General features: G+C 39.4%; 1 protein-coding gene across 4 annotated transcripts in view; it reads right to left on the bottom strand.

Annotated features, from left to right (window-relative positions):
- POU2F1 (POU class 2 homeobox 1) overlaps positions 1-20,713 on the bottom strand; it is a 188,063-nt gene that overhangs the window by 23,859 nt on the left and 143,491 nt on the right. For all 4 annotated transcript variants that reach the window (XM_060643404.3, XM_060643405.3, XM_060643408.3 and 1 more), the window contains 6 exons: positions 18,718-18,812; positions 13,121-13,294; positions 8,790-8,931; positions 7,225-7,370; positions 5,533-5,712; positions 3,978-4,083 (listed from right to left, as the gene is read on the bottom strand). In XM_060643404.3, coding sequence (XP_060499387.1) covers positions 3,978-4,083; positions 5,533-5,712; positions 7,225-7,370; positions 8,790-8,931; positions 13,121-13,294; positions 18,718-18,812 — 843 coding nt within the window. The remainder of the gene's footprint in view (positions 1-3,977; positions 4,084-5,532; positions 5,713-7,224; positions 7,371-8,789; positions 8,932-13,120; positions 13,295-18,717; positions 18,813-20,713) is intronic.

Genomic DNA, 20,713 nt, shown 5'->3' with positions numbered 1-20,713 from the left:
AATATCACTTCTGTGGTATTCTCGCCCCAAGTGCGTAATCTGAATCTAATCAGGAGGAAATGTGAGACAAAACATCTACAAAGCAAACAGCTACACTCTTCAGAACAATCAATGTACTAAAGTACTACGAGGGACGCATATTGTCCCCAGTTTAATAAGACTAAAGAAACACCGTAACTGAATGCAATGCATGATTTAAGATTTTCTCGTGCTAGGGGCACCTGGGTGGCTCAGTCGGTTAAGCGTCTGACTTCATCTCGGGTCATAATCTCTCCGTTTGTGGCTTCGAGCCCCACATCGGGCTCTGTGCTGACAGCTCAGAGCCTGGAGCCTGCTCCAGATTCTGTGTCTCTTTCTCTCTCCGCCCCTCCCGAATCACACTCTGTCTCTCTCTCTCAAAAAATAAACAAACATTGAAAAAACAAAGATCTTCTTGTGTTTTAAGACACATTACTGGCACAACTGGCAAAATACGAATGTGAGTTGTTTACTAGATATTAGTGCTGACTCAACGTTAATTTCCTGATTTTTGGTAACTGTATTCTGGTTATATATGGTAATTTATTTTTTTAGATAATACACAATGAAGTAGTTACAGGTAAAGCAGCATGTCCACAACTTGCTCTTAAAGCAGTTCAGAAAAACACATACACAGAAAGAGAAACAGCAAAAGGAAAGAAAAAGCAAATACAGTAAGATTTTCACATTTGGAGAATCTAAGGGAAGAGATTTGGTATTTGTCTGAACTATTCTTGCAACTTTTCTGTACATCTGAAATTACCTAAAAATAAAGAATTTAAGAAAACTGTTTTGTACAAAGGTCCTCATTATAGCATTACTTATAAGTGAAAACTTCATTCCTTTAATAATTACTGGGTAGCTTACATTCTAGATGGTATGCTAGATAGGAAGAATACAATATTGAACAAGAAAGATAAGTTCTGTGGCTGGGAGGCTGAGGGGTTTCTTGGGATGCAATATTTGTGGGACTCAAATGGAAAAGCTGGTCATTGTAGGTAGAACTTAACCATCATAGCATTACATGGAAATGTTTACGAAATTCTGGTAGAACCATTCAATACAATAAGGGCAAATCAAAAGTAGAAATGTAGGGGCACCTGGGTGGCTCAGTCAGTTAAGCGTCCAACTCTTGATTTCGGCTCAGGTCGTGATCCCACGGTTCGTGGGCTTGAGCCCCACATCAGGCTCTGCACTGGAGCCTGCTTGGGATTCTTTCTCTCCCTCTCTCTCTGTCTCTGCCCCTCCCCCACTTACACTGTCTCTGTCTCTCAAAATAAATAAACATCGAAAAAAAAGAAAAAAAAGATTATAAAAAAAGGTAGAAATGTAAAAAACTGTAACAGGAATGACACTTACTGTAAGATGAGAAGTAAAAAAGTAGGACACATTAAACACTATTAGAATTGTCCATATATATAAAAAAATGTTTTAAAGGCAGGATAAAAATAGTTCATCGTGACTGTTTTGCCTATTTGAGTTTCTTATAACGTTCCAACTTTTTAAGAACTGAAGAAAAAATTCACTCCAGAAAAAGTTACCAACATTTCAGAAAATAGTTATAATTGAATCCACATAAATGGACTCAGTAACCGAGTTTAGGAAAATATGACTGGCCAGCTAGGATCATCAAAAACTGACAGAAAAGTTTTAGCTAGATTGAGTCTGTGTATCTCCTAAAAATTACCTTCCGTTTCAGATTTTTTGCGACATTTTTAGGAAATCTGCAAAGCTACTTGTTCTTAATGCTTGAACTGTTAGGAATTTTTCTGCAAAAGATGGTTACCTTTAGACCTAACGTAACAGGACTTACAATTTGTTGGGAAGGTGAACAGATGACGGCAGTCAGGGTGGACGGTGGGTTCCTCAGATGCAGGAATTTCGTGTTCCTGATGCCCAACACAACAGCAATCAATCACCACCAGTTTGCTTAAGCCGAAGTGCTGACTACTATGTACTCTCAAACATGGGTTCTTAACTTGCAATCTCTACTCCTACGGCATCCAAAAATGGCTTTTGTGAGGTGGGGGCTGATGGGGGTTGTCATTTATGAACATCCTTAGTATTTTACTAAAACTTGTGGGTGTGTCTCTTTTGTGAGGGGAAAAGTTTAAAGCTTTCATCAAACTTTCAAAGAGCTCTAAGACCCAAAAGAGGTCAAGAAGTACTACTCTAAATAAATAAAGTTATGAGGTTTCCTAGTAACTTAGAAACTTAACTATATAAAGCCACTCAGTTAGATCACAGAGCCAAAGAAGTGTTATAACAAACTCAAAACATGGGTGAAGAAAATCAAATTCCCCAACTCTAGGTTAAATTCAAGCTTGACTGTGAAATATCACAAATCCATTCGATGATTTATTAGCACATAGTCAGCCTGGTGAATAATTATAGGATGCCTTATGCATCATATATCACTAAAAAACTTATTTTATTATTTTTTTAGTGTTTACTCATTTTTTTGAGTGAGAGAGAGACAGAGAGCAAGTGGGGGAGGGGCAGAGAGAGAGAGGGAGACACAGAATCCGAAGCAGGCTCCAGGCTCGGAGCTGTCAGCACACAGCCCGACACAGGGCTCGAAGCCACAAACTGTGAAATCATGACCCGAGCTGAAGTTGGACACTTAACCGACTAAGCCACCCCAGGTGCCCCTAAAAAACTTCTGATGACAACACTAAGTTGTTTTGTTTTATTGTTTTTTAAAGTTTTTACTTATTTATTTTGAGAGGCAGAGACTGTGAGGGCAGGGGAGGGGAAGAGAGAATCCCAAGCAGGCTCTACGCTGTCAGTGCAGAGCCCAACACGGGGCTTGATCTCACAAACTGTGAGATCATGACCTGAGCTGAAATCAAGAGCCATACACTTACCCAACTAAGCTACTCAGGTGCACCAACACTAAGTTATTTTATTTTATTTATTTAAAATAAAACTTTTTTTAAAAGTTAAAAAGTTTTTTTTTTTTAATTAAAAATTTTTTAAAGTTTTTTTTTTAATGTTTGTTTATTTTTGAAGGAGAGAGAGCATGAGCGGGGGAGGGGCAGAGAGAGAGGGAGACACAGAACCCGAAGCAGGCTCCAGGCTCTGGGCCGTCAGCGCAGAGCCCGACGCGGGGCTCGAACCCACAAGCCGTGAGATCATGACCTGAGCCGAAGTCAGACGCCCAACCCACTGAGCCACCCGGGCGCCCCTAAGTTATTTTAAATGTACTTGGGACATGTGTTTTTTAAAGAAGGCCAAAGGAAAAAAGTTTATTCATTTTATAACGAATGCATCAGGCACTAAACTAGGCACTGAGATTGCACAAAGAATATTCAGATCTTTTGAGAAGTGCAAAATCTATTGAGAAAGACAGAAGTACAAAACATACAATCAGGTGGGAACGAAGAGTTTCCTGGGAAGGCTAAAGAGTATTTCCAGGAAGAACTGATACGTAAGCTGGAGCAGTTTCACTGCTTTCCGAAAGAAGTGCAGGCTGGGGTAGCGTTGTAGGCTGTGGGGATATTTACAAAAGGATGGGTGGAACCTTCCCGTGTGTTGAGGATGAAAGGGACAAAAGACCAGTGGAAGATAAAATCCAGACTGGAAATAACCTTCGATGAACTGATGATCAAGCTGGATGCTTTTCTGAATACAAAAAGCTGTAGCCACTGCAAGAAAGTTTTTAAGGAGAGGAGTTACTTGGAAAAAAGTTGGGAGTTTTGAAAGATAACTCCGGGAGCAATGTCGAAGATAAGAGTAATGTGGGAAAGAACAGAACAGACAAGAAAATCTTTATGTGAGAGAATTCTTTCTGACGAAATTAATTATGCCTGTTTTCTGGAGTTCAAGTTTTCATACGGGGCCTTTCAAAAAAAAGTTGCAGTCAGAGCCCTAATTCACAATTCAGTTCACAGTTCTCAGAGAGACCTGTCACGGGCCCACCATGTGTCCAACAGCTGCTCAGCCAGGCGGCTGCTTACCTGTGACAGACAGGCTCGTGACCGCAGCGCTGCTTAGTGGGAGGACCGGGTTGACAGTGAGGGTCGTGGCCGCACTGCTAGTCACAAGGCTTGGCGTGGTTGCCACCTAGAGGCCAGAAGTGAAAATATGCAAAAGCAGTTAAAAAAATCAAAACTTTAAATCCACATCAAAGATGTATTTTGCCTATAAAAATGTTCAAATTTCAGATACAACATAATTAAAAAGGCCTAAGAGGAAATAATTTTATAATCATTTTTTGATCTTAGAATTGAGGAAACAGACCGACGTATGAAGGTGGCTATTAGAAGATGGTTTTTCACTGATACTAGAAATGGCTCTGCCCAGGTTTTAAAAGAAATAATAAAAAAAATTCCTTAATCCCAATAATGTGGAGTCAGATATACTACAGGCACGGAAGGAATACTATGCTATTTATCAACTTAATCTACACAGGAAAACTATTCAACGGGATCAGGGAATCAGGGGTTCTTAGATTTCTTTTTCTTTTCTGACCCTGTGGGGACGAGACTGTCTTGTTTTTGTTTCTTAATGAAATGATAGCATGGAAAGAAGGTGAAGCAAAAATTTTAAAAACTGACAGCTTCTTTTTGAAAGAACAAAGTATTTCCACAGTTTTGTAAGAAATACTGTCTGTCTTCCTTTTAGTACAAATAAACCCCAAACACAAAATCGTCACCTACATAAAACAGAACTGTATCTAGTGCCTGAGAAGCTGTCATAACCGCGGTCTTCTGAACTTCATGACGAAAGCCCTGCTAATCAACAATCACAACCTTCACTTCACAGCTCCGCGGGCACTCTTAATGGTGAAGTTAGTTTAAAAAGCATCCCCGGATAGAATGACATTCAAATGAAATAAGACACATTAACAAGGAAAGCTCAGAAACGCAAACTCCACAATCTTTCCAGCTCTGGAATTTCTGGTTGGAAGTGTGGACTCACGTTTGCGGTTGTCCTTAAGCTCAAGGGAGTTGCAGGAGTAGGGAACGCCCCCTCAGCCTAGAATACTGTTCTAGAGCAATCGGCGGAAGTTACTCAATGAGCTTATCAGTGAAAGGCCTACAGGTCTGAGGGTGAAGACAGGAGACGGTTGTTTTAATACAAGTTCAGAGCTAATCATTATCTCGGAATTTGCTGTCACTTAGTCATGTAACTTTAATAATACGGGCTTTAAAACCCAATGTGAATAAGAAGCAACTAAAGATTTTTTTTTTTAACGTAACTGGAGTCAGCAGCAAATTTGCTCCCACAGTTGCAGAGTAACCACACTAGAGAAGAGAATAATGGAGCCACCATGAAATAGGAAAGAATTAAAATTGTTCACTTTAAAAAAGAAAGATCAGGAAGTTCTTGGCTTAACGACGACACGAGACTGAATGACCTTGGCGACATTTAAAATACAAGTTTATACATACTTAGCATGAATACATATACACAATAAATTACTATTATGAAAGAAACTGATTTCATAGATCATTTGTAAAATTATATAAATCAGTCCCTGAGCTTGCGTCCTCTATTTTTTATCCTTACCAGTGAGGTTGGACTGGGGAAAATTGCTTTGATAGGTGAGCTGCTGGTCCCACCACTGCTCGGTGGGTTGATTCTTTTTTCTTTCTGGCGGCGGTTACAAAACCAAACACGAATCACCTCTTTTTCCATACTGAGCTGATCAGCAATCATGGTGATCTCTTCCGAGGTAGGCTTTTGATTCTAAAGGAGAAAAAACCCATCTTTTGGAATAACTTTTTTAAACTGCTGACATAAATAAACAAATGGAGAGGAACAAATGAGAGGATGAAGTTGGGATATATATAAAACCATACTGGCCATACTTTTAACAAAGAACTTTTATAGATAAACATTCTAATCAACATATAGTTGTTAAACTTAATCGTATTAAATAAGAATAAGTTGTATTCTTTTTTTAATGTTTATTTATTTTTGAGACAGAGACAGAGAGTGAACAGGGGAGGGGCAGAGAGAGAGGGAGACGCAGAATCCGAAGCCGGCTCCAGGCTCTGAGCTGTCAGCATGACAGCTCAGAGCCTGACGAGGGGCTTGAACTCACGAACCGTGAGATCATGACCTGAGCCAAAGTCAGACGCTTAACCGACTGAGACACCCAGGCGCCCCGAATAAGTTGTATTCTTGAATGTTTATTTTTTCATCTTAAGGGTTATTAATCTTGAATAAAATTCATAATCCATACAACTTTATACGTTAGTAGGAATTTAAGAGGTTGTCAGTGCTCCATGCACATGATTTCACTAGGACCACACGAGGTAGGCAATAAGCCTGCGGGGCAGGAAAGGCAGGTATTTCAGAGACAGGGACTTTAGCACAAGAAATCAAGTGACTTGACACAGTGAAGTCACAGTTATTGATACAGTTAATAAAAGCGGTAGAGTGGAGAGACTCCTGATTCAATGTTCCTTCCACTGTGCTCAAGCCTTTTCTAAATTAGAGAAGTTACAATTTTTTGGAAGCTCTGATTGTGACATTGCCCGGTACAGTAACAAACAAACAAAAAAAACAAACAAAGACAAAAGAGGCTAAATACCTGTTAGAACTAACTTTATTTTCCTTTTTTAAAGCTTATTTATTTTGAGAGAGAGAGAAAGCGCAAGTCGCGGAGGGGCAGAGAGAGAGAGAGGGAGAGAGAATGGCAAGCAGGCTCCACACTGTCAGCGCAGAGCCCAACGTGGGGCTTGAACCCACAAGCCGTGAAATCATGACCTGAGCCCAAGTTGGACGCTTAACGGACTGAGCCACCCAGGCGCCCAGAACTAACTTTATTTAACCCCTGACATCCACGGCCTTTGGTGGCCTAGTCCCAAACGACTATTCTAGGCACACAGACAATGGAATTTAGTCAAATCGCACTATTTGTGCTTTGCCAAATCTGGGAGGTTTTTCCTCCCTGGATGCCTCTGCTGGTGCACTTCCTCTGCTTAAAGTGCTTTCCTCCCACTTCTCCCCCGCCTGCGCAGCTCCTGCGTATCCCACGGCAGCTGTGGTCCACGCGCCCGGACTCTCCTGAGCCCTGAAGGCCTCTGGTTCTGCTTCCAATGTTCAGTAACTTCCTTTGTCTTATGTTCTCCACTATGTTATAAGCATCTGTAAGGACCGAGGCTGACAAGTCCATCTTATACCATCTACAGCACCTAATATTAATATTATACAGACAATCACATGTACATGAAAAGTAAAAACTTCACTAACTTCCAAGAAACTCTTCTCTAAGGCCACACGGATGTTGGTCTCTATGCTGGTGCGTTTCTTCCTCCTACGGTTCAAGCCCTCCATTCCCAGCCCTGGAGAATTCAGGGCACTTGGGCTGGAGAGACCTGAATCAGATGAGAGGTTCTCTGTAAGAAAGAAGAAAACACAGAAATCAAGTTAGCTGAGCATGACTCATGCATATGATACATATATTAACAGTAACAACAAAACGGACCAAAACATGTTAAGCTAAAAGCCAGCACAGAAGGGTTTTCATAACCCATATTAAAACATCATTCACTACCACAGATCTTTCTAAATTCTTTGAAGTTTAAACAAGGTTCTGTCATTTAATAGTTTGATGACCCTGGTCACATCACAGGTATCTCTGCGTTTCTTTACACCCTATGTAAAACGAAAGGTTCTCACCTGTGGAACTCAGTAAGATTACAGATGCTGAGGCCTCACCCACAGCCATGGATCAGACTGTTGAAGGGTGGGAATTACAGGTTTGTCTTTTCCAAAGACCTGACTTTTGTTCACATTTACGATGACAACCAAAGCCTAGGAGATCTCTGTGGTTCCTTATAGCTCTCAGAGTCTCTGATTCTGTGACTCAAAATCCAAATTTTCCGTAAGGAAACTCAGTATAAAACAAGTTAAAACTAGCTCAGCTAGTTTCAAAAGCTCAGCTTTTTATGTAGGAAGTATTTTTAAAAAAATATAATTTATTGTCATTTTTTAAAAAATATAATTTATTGTCAAATTGGTTAACATACAGTGTGTATAGCGTGCTCTTGGTTTGGGGACGTAGATTCCCGTGATTCATCGCTTCCATACAACACCCAGTGTTCATCCCAACAAGTGCCCTCCTCAATGCCCCTCTCACCCATTTTCCCCTCTCCCTCCCCCCCACCCCCCATCAACCTTCAGTTTGTTCTCTGTATTTAAGAGTCTCTTATGGTTTCCCTCCCTCCCTCCCTCTCTGTGTGTGACTATTTTTTTTTTCCCCTTTCCCTTCCCCCATGGTCTTCTGTTAAGTTTCTCAAGTTCCACATGAGTGAAAACATGATGGATCTGTCTTTCTCTGACTTATTTCACTTAGGATAATACCCTCCAGTTCCATCCACGTTGCTGCAAATGGCAGGATTTCATTCTTTCTCATTGTCAAGTAGTATTCCATTGTGTCTATAAACCATATGTGGCCATTTTTAGTAAAAAAGCAGAAATCTGATCAGTAACGAGTTTATGATAATTCATCAAGGAAGAACCAATAAATTTGTTTTTCAAGTGTATGTAAACACCTAGGACTTCTCATCCTCTTCCTTCAACTATCCCTAACCTGGCTCAAATACAAGAAATATTCTAAGGCTAAACATTACTACTGATTGTGTCCATTGTAATTACTAGGTTTAAACGAATTCGTTCTCTAATTTATGGAGTCATAATTTATATTGATCCTCCCAAGGTTAGTGAGCTTCAATGTTCTGCGGTACCAATAATGCACTAGAACACATAAGCCCAGGTGTGAACAACTCCCCTGTAAAATTCGTACACTTACTCACCTGCATCATTGAGCCACTTCTCCAAAAGTGGCTTTAGCTTGCACATGTTCTTAAAGCTGAGGTTCAAGGCTTCAAAGCGAGAGATGGTGGTTTGGCTGAAGTCATTTCCATACAGCTTACCCATAGCGAGCCCAACATCGCCCTGCAGGGTAACAGAGCAGGAGGGGGAGAGGGAGAGAGATTTGTCTCACTAACGTCCCAAGTCTTCACTCTAGGCTGCTGCCCCAGTAAGTCATCTAGACAAAGACTCAACAATCATTCCATTTCCAGGGTCCCACAAAAGCATCCACCTTTAAGCTGAGCACAGTATTCAAGGAAGCCCGTCAGGCCTTGATTGGGACAAAATTCGTAACTCCCATTTTCTCTCATTTTGAGTCTCTTCTTGTTACTTCACGTAATAATCAAGATTATCAAATATTTCCAAGTCTCAAAAGATAGTGATCTAACAAGCCCCTTAATGGATACAACTAAAATGATTTAAATAATCTTTAAAACCGGTTACCTGTTACCACTTACGGGGTTAACGGATGTAACTGTCTAGATAACTTCCGGTCTTTCTGAACTAACCAAAGTTCCTATAAATCATTTTAAATTTGAGAAATAATGCCTCATTCCCCATCCCCCTCAGCGCCCCCCCCCCCCCAACCCCAGGCCCATAAAGTATTTCTGGAAGCAGTGGAAAAATCTATTTTCCACCCTTAGTTTGGATTTCAAAGTTGGTTACAAAAACAGGTATCCTAAAAGACTACTTTTGTAACCATTATAGACAGAGAAATTCACAGTAGAGAGGTTTGACCCATTTAGTTAAACCTTCATGGGCCCTGGAAACTTGGTAACCTTATAGCAATAGAACAATGATCCCCTGAATATATTACAAAAGATGACTTTCTTTATAAGCCTATAACCTTTGAAATGTATACAATACTTTTCTTCCAGCTGAATCTCTCTTGTTAAGGCTGCAAAAGGCCATATCTTAATGGTTATTTCATATACAGGTGATAGAAACTCATGGAGTTTAAGTGATTCACGCTCTCATTTCAATTAGTTTAGTGGCAGGCCAGAAAGGCAACATTTCTAGCTCTAAGCACTACACGGCCAATGCCGCTATGAAACACTTAGTTCCCGACCAGTGTGGCAACACTTATTTTGAATTGGGATTATCCCAGTCCTTTGATTCCCCCCTTATCCTCACCAATCCATCTTCTGGATACTACACTGCCTATTAGCACCTACATTAGGTGGTAGTTAAGGAAAGGGAAAAAACCTTTTTTTTGGTTGTTTTTTAAACTCCCAGTTTCTTACTGGTGCACAACTTCTGACAAGAAGTTTAACAGAGGAAAAATATTCAAACTATACGATAAAATACAATAAGGTACAGAGATTATCTGAACTTCAACTGATGGGGCTATTTAGATTTAATTAAAATCAAGTAAACTAAAAACTCGATTCCTCCGCACCACTGGCTGCCTTTCAAGGACTCAACGGCCACACGTGGGTAGTGGCTATCGTACCGCACAGAACATTCCCATCATCACAGAAAGTTTTTTGACAACTCTGAATATACTATCTCCGAGTAGAACAGAAATGGACTGCTCATTGACTTCCTTCCAATTATAGTAAAACTGAAAGAACCAGGATAGAGCGAGCGGGGCGTAAATGCTATCTATTATATTTATATACAAGTGTATCTGTAGATACAGGCGTTCAGCATCGATCTCTCTACATATGTATTAAATCTTCATTCAATCAACAAATATTCACTAAGTGCCTACTGTATTTCAGGCCCTAAACATACTTTGTCACATATATTCATGTTCTGGGCCACTTTGTTTGTTTAGAGGACAGCTTTCTAGAAAGCTGGGTGGGGCCAACTACACCTTGCAATTCTTTGAGTAGAAGATCTGTTGCCATGGTCAGATGAAAATAAATGTCTTCTGACACCGTATCTACATAATTTGCTAAGAATTTCTCAAAAACCTCTATGATATCTTTCTATGAAAAGTAACAGAATTAGTAAGTAAACAAAAATAACCCATCAAAAATCACATCATTATAAAAATAAACAATGCCCTCAATGGTAGCTGTGCCTAAATAAAGCTACGCCATCAGCTCACTACAACTATGACAAATCCACTTGAGATTTAGAATACAATTTTATTTCATATTTAAATTATTTAAATGAATAAAAAGCAACAGGTCTCTCAGTTAATATACTAATTCTCATTAATTTGATAGATGCTCAGTTCAGTGCTCTTGTAATTACCACGTTGGGTTCCTCCTCACAATTGTAAACGTTTTAAGCAGCTGCCTCATACATTATCTGAACTAAGTTGTATCTCTTTGATATTTTTTAAAAGAGCAAAAGGAAAAAAAGGAACAAAGATCGGGATTAGGAAATAACGAATGTGCTACACGCAACAGAAGTGTGATACTATGGTATGCCTCCCAAGTATACAGTGACATCTACAGCAATCCTTTAACCAATTAAGTAATTAGAAAATTACTGTTTAAAACCTCTAATAACATGTCTATTTACTCAGAGAATAGGGAGTTTTTGTTTAAACCAGCAAGTTGAAGGGAAGTTCCCCTGTGTGTATATATAAACAAACTGGATACAAAGCAACCTTTGAAGAACTACAACTGGAGTGTGTGACTTAAAAACAAAGGTTGATTTTCCCATCCTCCACCAGAAATATATGCTTTAATCCACGCAGTTAAATTTTGAGAAATGCTGCCACTGGCAAGTCAAAGTCATTCTGAAAAATAAGTAACAATTATACCAAATAATAGGATAAAACCATAAAGCACCAGACCATAAGGAAGCTCCTTTATCTAACTAAAAGAGAAAGAGCAGGAGACGCAACACTGGCAATATGTTGGGTCAAATGCCACAGAAAGGCAAACCGCTAGGTGGGTCAAAGGTAAAGATTTTTAAAAGCCTTAATATCCTTGGCGTATCACCGAGGCAACAATCTCCCAGGGAACCTAAGAGTATGCTGTGATAATAGCCTAAAAGCTGCAGCACTGCTAAATATGCCAACCTCATACTTGTTCAAGCTTAACCTACCTCTACCGATCTAGTTGTATCCTCAGCTTTCTTCTGGAAAAAACAGGCCAGATCGTTTAAGCGCTCCAAAAGCATTAAAACCTTTCTGAAGTGTAATGTGTTTCTTCACAACTGAAACCCCTCACAAAGATAACTGCATTTTTTCTAAAACTACACCTATTTAAAAAAATCATTTCATGTTTCTAATACACAATTAATTTCTTTGAGCAAAAACAAGTTACCAAAGTAATATAAGGAATAAAAGTCTGTTCTTAAAAACACACAGAAAACAAACAGGGATAGATCCCTGGGTTTTGACCTACCACTGCTGCGCGTAACTTTACTTTCAACTTAGTGTTTAAGTCGTGACTTAACCTTCAAACAGTAATTATATTCTAAGAAAACATCAGGTTTCCCCTGATTGCATAAAAACACTCAACCCGATCTATACTTCAGTAACTTTTTTTCATCTAAGGATCTTCTATCATTTTATATCATTGTTACCCGTTTAATTCTTTTCCTGCTTTAAAACTATTCTTTGTGACAGATTAATCAGAGAGTAAGTCAATGGTAGTGCTTGGAACAAAAACGCTATATACCCAGATGCCTGTTTGAACCATTAAACTTATTCCACATTAAAAGCTGTCTGCTAGGGGACATTAAAAGAAATTAATTTGGATTTTGATTCATTTGGACTTTTCAGACTTACCAGATTCCTATTTGTTTAATTAGTGTCAATTTGGGCTTACTGTGTGTGTGTGTGTGTGTGTGTGTGTGTGTGTGTCTCTCTCTCTCTCTCTCTATTTGGTCTCCTTCTCTCTCTCTCCCAAAAATCTGTTTTTAAACAAGTCTTTCAAACTCTTCCCCTTTCAGCTACTATAAGAGCCCCTGCAATCTTTATTCTCTCACTCTTGCAGACAGAGCCCTAAGGCCTAGAACCAGATGTTCTACAAATAACAAAACCCTCACTACAGTTACAGCAGCCCCAAACATCTTTTAAGCTCTCACCGTTTATCAGTATCATCCGAATTATGATTTCAGAGGCCTGTGTTCTGAGAGAAATCGTACAGGTTCTAATCTACATTAAATCATACGTTCATAACTGAATATATGATAACAGTCTAAATTTATGAGGGCAGGAAGTGGCTAAGAAGAAGCCGCAGTCTAAAACCCCAAAACAGGGCCAGGGAATATACTGTTCCTCCGAAGCTTCCCTGGACACGTAAAGGGCATACCTGGACCTAGTCGGGGAGGGAGATCTAGGTTAAGGGTGGGTTCGTCCTACCTGAGTGAATCCGAGTTTGATTCGTCTTTGTTTGAAGGTCTTGGCAAACTGCTCAAGCTCCTCAAGGTCACTGGGCTCCTCCAAGCTGGGAGTATCAATTCGCTTTGGTGTTGACTGGCTCTGTGGAAGTGTCTGAATCGGGGTTGCCGCTATTGTGCGCGTTGGGGTTGCTGGCTGTGACAAGGAACAGAAGGAGAAGAACCAGCACACAAAAATGATACCTCGGTTTGTAACTGGAATGCGTCACAAGGGAACGACTTAAGGAAACGGCTCTGTTCACGAAGAACCATGAGGACCACGTGACACCGTGGGAGGTACGACATAACGTCCCGTGAGAAGGGCAGCGCGTGAGATTGTGCCTGCCAGAATTCCAGTTAAGGTTTCCGTGGAGGTCCGTGGAAACAAATACACAAAAATGAAACCCATGATATGTGGGCTTTCAAATGTTCTGAATGCATGTATCTGATGCATATTCAGAGTATACATAATAAATCAGACTTTATTTTAAAGACTCTATTTCATAAATATGCCACTTAAACCACGAGTCTCAAAACAGCAGGGACCATATCTATCTTGTTTACCACTATCGTTATCTCCAACTTGTGACACGGTATGATAAAAATAATAAGAATAAAACAATTTTAAGGGGGAAAAGTAAATCATCTACAGTTCAAATAACTTAATAGCTTTGTTTTGTTTTCTTTTGTCATTTCCGTTGACCTGAATTTCTTTCCTTTTTTTTAATCCTATTTTTAATTTGTTGCACAAAGTTTATTGCATCTGTAAATGTTTCTCTTACAAATCGTAAACAATTTTCAAATCTTCAATTACAAGGCACGCATCTCACAGATCAGAGTAACCTTTATGATATGATCAAGACATTGGAAGGGACCATAAGGCACAAAATCAAAGCAGTAAACTTTGTTTATACTCAGGTATGACTGACATATTAAAAAAAGGCTGTATATATTTAATGTGTACATCTTGATGAATTTGAAGATAAGCATACCTCCATGAATATGTACTGTCACCACCCACAATGCCCTAAACTTATCCATTACCTCCCTCCCTCGGATCTATATTCTCTACTTTAACTGTAATTATAGTATATATAATTTTATACTCCGTTTCATAATTATCATTTTCAAAGGCTGACTGAGGCAATATTATAATTTATTTAACAATTTCTTTGTTAACAGATGCTTCTTCATTTATGTTTTCACTAACACAGTTAACGCCAGAATGAAAAATTTTGTGCACATGATTCTTTTCCCCACCCTTGTAATAGGTTGAGATAAATTCAGAAGTCATTTTCTGTAACTGGATAAAGGGTACACCACAAACAATTCTATAGCTTTTGATACACACCATAATGTTGGTTCTCACTACATGATGCTAGTTTCCTCCACATGGTTCGTGTTGGCAGTTTTTAAAAATGTTTTGCTAATTGAAGGAGTGCATGGTACTTCACTATCACCTTTATTTGAATTTCTCTTATTACTCAAAGTAAAAGTTTCCCATGTGTCATTTATTATCTGTATTTCTTTTATCGATTGGATTTATATCCATAACCCATGTGTATTAATGATCTCCTTGTCCTCATCCTCAAAGAGCTCATCAATTGTTATAGATTAAGCCTCTGTCTGTTGTATTAGTACGAATAATTTTTCCAATCTGCTTTTTTCCTTTTATTTTTCAGGGTACATAAGCTTTAAATTGTCATTTGGGTGAACTTTTTTTCCCTCCTTTCTAGTATCTTCTCTTGCTTCAAATCTAAGAGAGCTTTCACTTATTTCGAACTCAAAAATTCCTTTTAATGGTCTGCTTGCTTCCTCTATATGTTTTAAAATATTTATTTAAATCTATCTACAATTTATTTGGGGACATGAAAGAATGATCTCTTTTCCTTTTAAAGAAAATACTCCATTTCCTTCTTACACAAACACAAGGCTACTCTGTTTTACTCACACGCCCCGAGGAGAGCCTGCCCTTGTGAGTCCTCATTAGCAGAAGGTACTACCCTGGCTGCAGCGTAATTGCTCTGTTGACCCTTCCTATGAACAGTGGCCACATGAGAGATTACAGGCCAGGGTTACAAATGAGGTCTCCGGCTAGGAGTTTTCTTGTAATTTAAATGCGTCAAATACCTCCAACTCTGACCTGGTTAGTAATAAGCTCTTTCCAACGGAACCAACTGGGCCAGAAAACTACACAATAGGCATCGCACAGGCCTACAACCAGAGTAAGCTAGTCTCTATCATCCTGCTTCAATGAAGACAGCCAAGGTCACCTCTGTTATGTGTTGCTGACACTGAGCAATTTTCAACCTGACCAGTCTGGAGGAGGAGTCCAAACCAGCACCAACCACGTGAGAATCCTCTGCAGCTACACGCTTCGCAGTGAGACTGGTTGACAGGTAGACATGAGCCTCAACTACCAGACTGTTTGTTATTTCATCTCCAGGCTTGACGGAGCCCCGTTCTCAAATAGTAAAGGACTAAAAATGGCTTGGGTACCTTTAGGTGGGGTGGTTACAGATAAGCTACCCCAACTCCAGAAACCTCAGGTTGGACTGGGCCAGATCTAGAAACGGCAGAGTAGAAGTCAGTGAGCAGGAGTCAGGATGGCGCTACACCAGCCCTGCCACCGTGTGCGGCGCACGAAGGCCAGGGAGGAACTGCTGGAACAGGCTTTTGCAAGACTCCAACCTGATTCTTTATATGCGGCATATTCACAATTAAATGCACAATTTAAAAGTATGCGGTTTGATGTTCTGACAACCGTATGTAGTCACGTGACTGCCACCACGTTTAAGATACAGAACATCTCTATCCCCCACAGAAGTTCCTTTATGCTCTTTGCCCTCCATTCCCCATCCCTAGCCCCCAACCCCCCGGCAAGCACTGATACAATTTCTGTCCCTATGGTTTTGTCTGTTCTAAAATGCCATACACATTGAATCATACAGTATGCAGTCTTTTATGTTTGGCTTCTTTCACTTAACATAATGCTTCCAAACTTCATACGTGTTGGTAAATGTTTCAGAAGTATATTCCTTTCTACTGCTGAATAGCATTCCATCATATGGATATGCCAAAAGTTATGTTACCTATTCATTAGTCGATGGACATTTAGGTTATTTCCAGTTTGGTGTGATGATGGGTAAAACTGCTTTGAACATTTATATATAGGTCTTTGTGTGGACATTCATTTCTAGAAGTAGAATTGCTAGGTCATAAGGTATCCTGTATAAGAAACTGCCAAACTGTCTTCCAAAGTGTTTGCAACCCCATCAATAATACATCAAAGAGCCCAGTTGCTTTACACTTGGTACTATCACAGTCTTTTTGATTTTGCCCATTCTAGTGGGTATGTAGTGATATTTCATTTGCGTTTCCCTGATGACCAATGATTTTCAGCATCTTTTTATATGGTTACTGGGCATTCACATATCTTCTTTGGTGAAGTATTTTCAAGTATTTTGCACATCCCCCCTTTTTAAAAAGTCAGGCTTATTACTGAGTTTGTGAATTAGTTATAAATTCTAGACACAAGTCTTTTATCAGATATAAATTTGAAGGATATTTTCTTCCAGTCTGTGGCTTTTCTTTTATGCTTTTAACAAAAAGATTTTAATTTTATAAAATTAGTCAATTTTTTTCTTTTATGAATAGTGTTTTTGTGTCCTATTTAAGAAACCATTATCTTACCCAAGGACACAAAGACTTTTTTCCTAAGTTTTCTTCTGGAAGGTTAGGTCTTATTACCCTTTTCAAATTAATCATTATAAATTGTTTGCTTGTTTGTTTTTGCCTACACATAACCAAAGACTTTCCTTTTCTCACTGAAATCTTTGGCACCTTTGTGGAAAATCCTTTGGCCATAGATGTGTGGGTCTACTGAATCTTCTATTCTATTTCATTTCTGTTCATATGCTGTTATCATGCTGTCTTCATTACTGTGGCTTTATATTAATTTTGACATGAGGCAGTCTTTCAACTTTCTTATTTTTCAAAGTTATTTGATTTTTCTACGTCCTCTACAATTCCATATAAATGTTAGAAACATGATGCAAATTTCTATTTAAAAAAGGCTGCTGGGTACTGATCGGAATTGTGTTGAATATATAGATCAATTTGGAAAAGAATTCACGTTTTAACAACCGAAGTCTTCTGATTCATGAACACATTATAGCCCTCTATTTATTTAGGTCTTGATTAATTTCACTACTGAAAATTACATAGAAGTCTTGCAAATGTTTTGTGAAATTTATCTGTAAGCAGGGTAAATATTTTTCCTCTTAAGTTCAACTTCCAAATGATCATTGTTAACACCGACTTTGTATCCTACATACTTGCCAAACTCGCTTATTAATTCCAGCAGTTTTTTGTAGATCCCTTAGGATTTTAACATAGACAATGATGTCCTCTGCCAATTAAAATGTTTTACATATTCCTTCCTAATCTACATGTCCTTTATTTCTTTTTCTTGTCTTACTGCACTGCTAAGACCTCCAGTAAAATGCTGAATAGAAGTGGTAACAGTTGGGGCACCTGGGTGACTCAAGTGGTTAAGCATTCAACTCTTAATTTCAGCTCAGGCTGTGATCTTACAGTCTGTGAACTCAAGTCAGAGCCTGCTTGGGATTCTCTCTCTCCCCCTCTCTCTCTCTGCTTCTCCCGTGCTCATGCATACATGCTCTCTAAATAAATAAATGTATGTATGTATGTATGTATGTTTAAAAAAAAAAAAAAGTGGTAACAGTGGACATCCTTGCCTTATTCCTGATCTTGGTGGTATGATGTAGGGGTTTTTTTTGTAGATGCCTTTTACAAGGTTGGAAACCTATTCCTAGTCTGCAAGAGTTTTGTTTTTGTCAGTTCTTTTTTATCATAAACAGATGCGGAATTTTGTCAAATCTGGCCATATGTTAGTGAGAACTTGCAAGAGTATAGAAAAGCGAATCAGAGCTTAAGAGTGATTCAGGATCAGCCAGTTCAATTACCTAATTTACACATGAAGAAATGAAATGACGTGCTCAAAGTCACAGCTGGTTAAGAAGTGAAAGAGGTCTAAAGCTTACATCTCAAGATCTCTAGACCTATACTTTATGATAGAGCTAAACTCTGGTAGAAATGAGCTAAAGCAGCATCTCAAAGTTGAAAGAAAACACGGGGATCGGAACTTCTTTGCAGTTTCTTCAAAAGGGCAGAGGACCGTGATGTGTTTTAACTGAAGCAGTGGGTTTCTGGTGCCAGTGGTAAGCTCTCCTGCCAACTACAGAGAGGGGAGGGGTGGAGGGGAGGATGGTCGACGAGCCAGAACTCAGTCCTCATTTGCCACTAACACGGTTAGTTTGTATAAATACAGAAGAAAACAGGAACTCCTTGGACATTTTCAAAGACTACATCAATCCGATAGTATTGCTTTATCAAGCTGATAAGTCTTGCTTTGAATTTTTGCTCAGTGTGAAAACTATTTGGATTATTTTTATTAGGGTACTGTGGGGATCTGTTGTGTTTTTAATTGAACCAAGTCCAAGAGTCCCTCAAAACATCAGGGTAAGAGAAAGTAATCCTCAGTGGGAGAAAACTGACCTGGGAGGTGAGGGTGATGCTTGGCTGCGACTGTAGGAGGTTGGCTTGGCTTTGCTGAGGTAGTTGCGTTAAAAGATTTTGCGCTTGCAGGAGACCTGGAAAACACAAATGTCCTGTCAGATACACTAAGGATTCCTCTGAACATATGGCAAAATAAAGAATAAGAAAGTGAAGTGAAAATTTCCAACCGATCTTTTCATAGTCTTAGCAGTCTTAAAATTCTTAATGTCTTACTTTCCTAAAATTCAATCTTGTTAACTACAACTTGGGCAGTAAGATATGGGACATAAAACTGAAACCGATATAGGGGCACCTGGGTGGCTCAGGTGGCTGAGTGGCTGTCTCCTGATTTCAGCTCAGGTCATGATCTCACGGTTCGTGGGATTGAGCTTCGCTTTGGGGTCTGCGCTGACAGCGCGGAGCTTGGGATTCTCTCTCTCTCTCTCTCTCTCTCTCTCTCTCTCTCTAAATAAATAAATGAACGTTAAAAAAAAAAACCCAAAAACTAAAACTGATATATGTCTTTGATAACCTGTCTGATGATCTCTCTGATTGGCCAATCCTTTATTTTAGTAAGGAATGGATGAAAATGAAGAAGTATTCTAAATGGAAGCAAGCCTGAAACTCTAAAAAGAGCTCACCTTCTTGTTTTTTTAAATGTTTTTATTTACTTTTGAGAGAGAGAGAGAGAGAGAGAGACAGACAGAGCATGAGTCGGGGAGGGGCAGAGAGAAGGAGACACAGAATCTGAAGCAGGCTCCAGGCTCTGAGCTGTCAGCACAGAGCCCGACATGGAGCTCGAACTCATGAACCGCAAGATCACGACCCGAGCTGAGGTCAGACGCTTAATCGACTTTGCCACCCAGGTGTCCCAAAAGAGCTCACCTTCTTAACCCAGCATCCATTAGAAACTGCCAGTATATATTGGACCAGAGAATTGTCTGATTCATGACAGGAGCAAGCTATCTGTTAAGTGGAACAGGTATTTACGCGAAGAGATTTTGGAATGAATGATCAAGAAGAAAAAGGCTAAAGGACAAAAATAATGAGGAAATGGTAGCAATGCACTAACGTTTGCTGGGGTGAAGCCTTGATACCCTGAATCTCTCTACTCTAACCTCCACTAATCTTACAAACAAGAATTGAACTTATCTGATACAGAAATTTACCACTAAGAGGCCTTAAATGTGTTTTTTGTAACTCAAAAGTTTGCAATTTCTAATATAACACTCTCTCCTTCTCAAACTTTAAAAGAGAACAAAAGATTGTTAGAAGCATATGCTTTTAATGCTCAGTCCACATTTTTTAAATACATTCCCAAGAAAAACTATCAAAATACTAGAAGTAATTTATGTTGGAAAGATTTCGCTTAGATTTTTGACCAAACTCTTGGTTCACCATGAGAGATTGAACAGATGAAAGGCGGTAAAGGACGATCTTCAATATGTGGCATGCATGCATGACCAAAAATAGGTTTTTTTTTTCCTTAGCTAAAAAAAACCCAAAAATAAAAAAACCCCATTTTTTTTGTTACTGTTTGTTTATTTTTGAGAGAGAGACAGAGCATGAGCTAGGGAGGGGCAGAGAGGGGGACACAGAATCCGAAGCAGGCTCCAGGCTCTGAGCTGTCAGCACAGAGCCCCATGCGGGGCTCGAACCCACAGACCACGAGATCATGACCTGAGCCACCCACGCATCCCTCTTTCTTTTTCTTCTTCTTCTTCTTCTATTTTTTTCTTAAATTGATTTTTGAGAGAGAGAGAGGCAGAGAGAGAGGGGGACAGAGAATCCCAAGCAGGGTCCGCGCTGACAGCAGAGAGCCCGATGCGGGGCTCGAACCCACAAACCGTGAGATCATGACCTGAGCCGAAGTCAGACGCTTAACCGACAGAGCCGCCAGGCGCCCCTAAAAAATATATTTTTCTTAACACGAATACTGAGTTTACAGTCAGATTTAATACAAACATTAAAATGACAGCAGTCGGTGCGTGTGGCG

Source organism: Panthera onca, chromosome F1, assembly GCF_046562875.1.
Source record: "Panthera onca isolate mPanOnc1 chromosome F1, mPanOnc1 haplotype 2, whole genome shotgun sequence".
Lineage (NCBI taxonomy): Eukaryota > Metazoa > Chordata > Mammalia > Carnivora > Felidae > Panthera > Panthera onca.
Note: the sequence above shows the minus strand (reverse complement) of the source record. Positions and strands in the feature narration are given on the sequence as shown.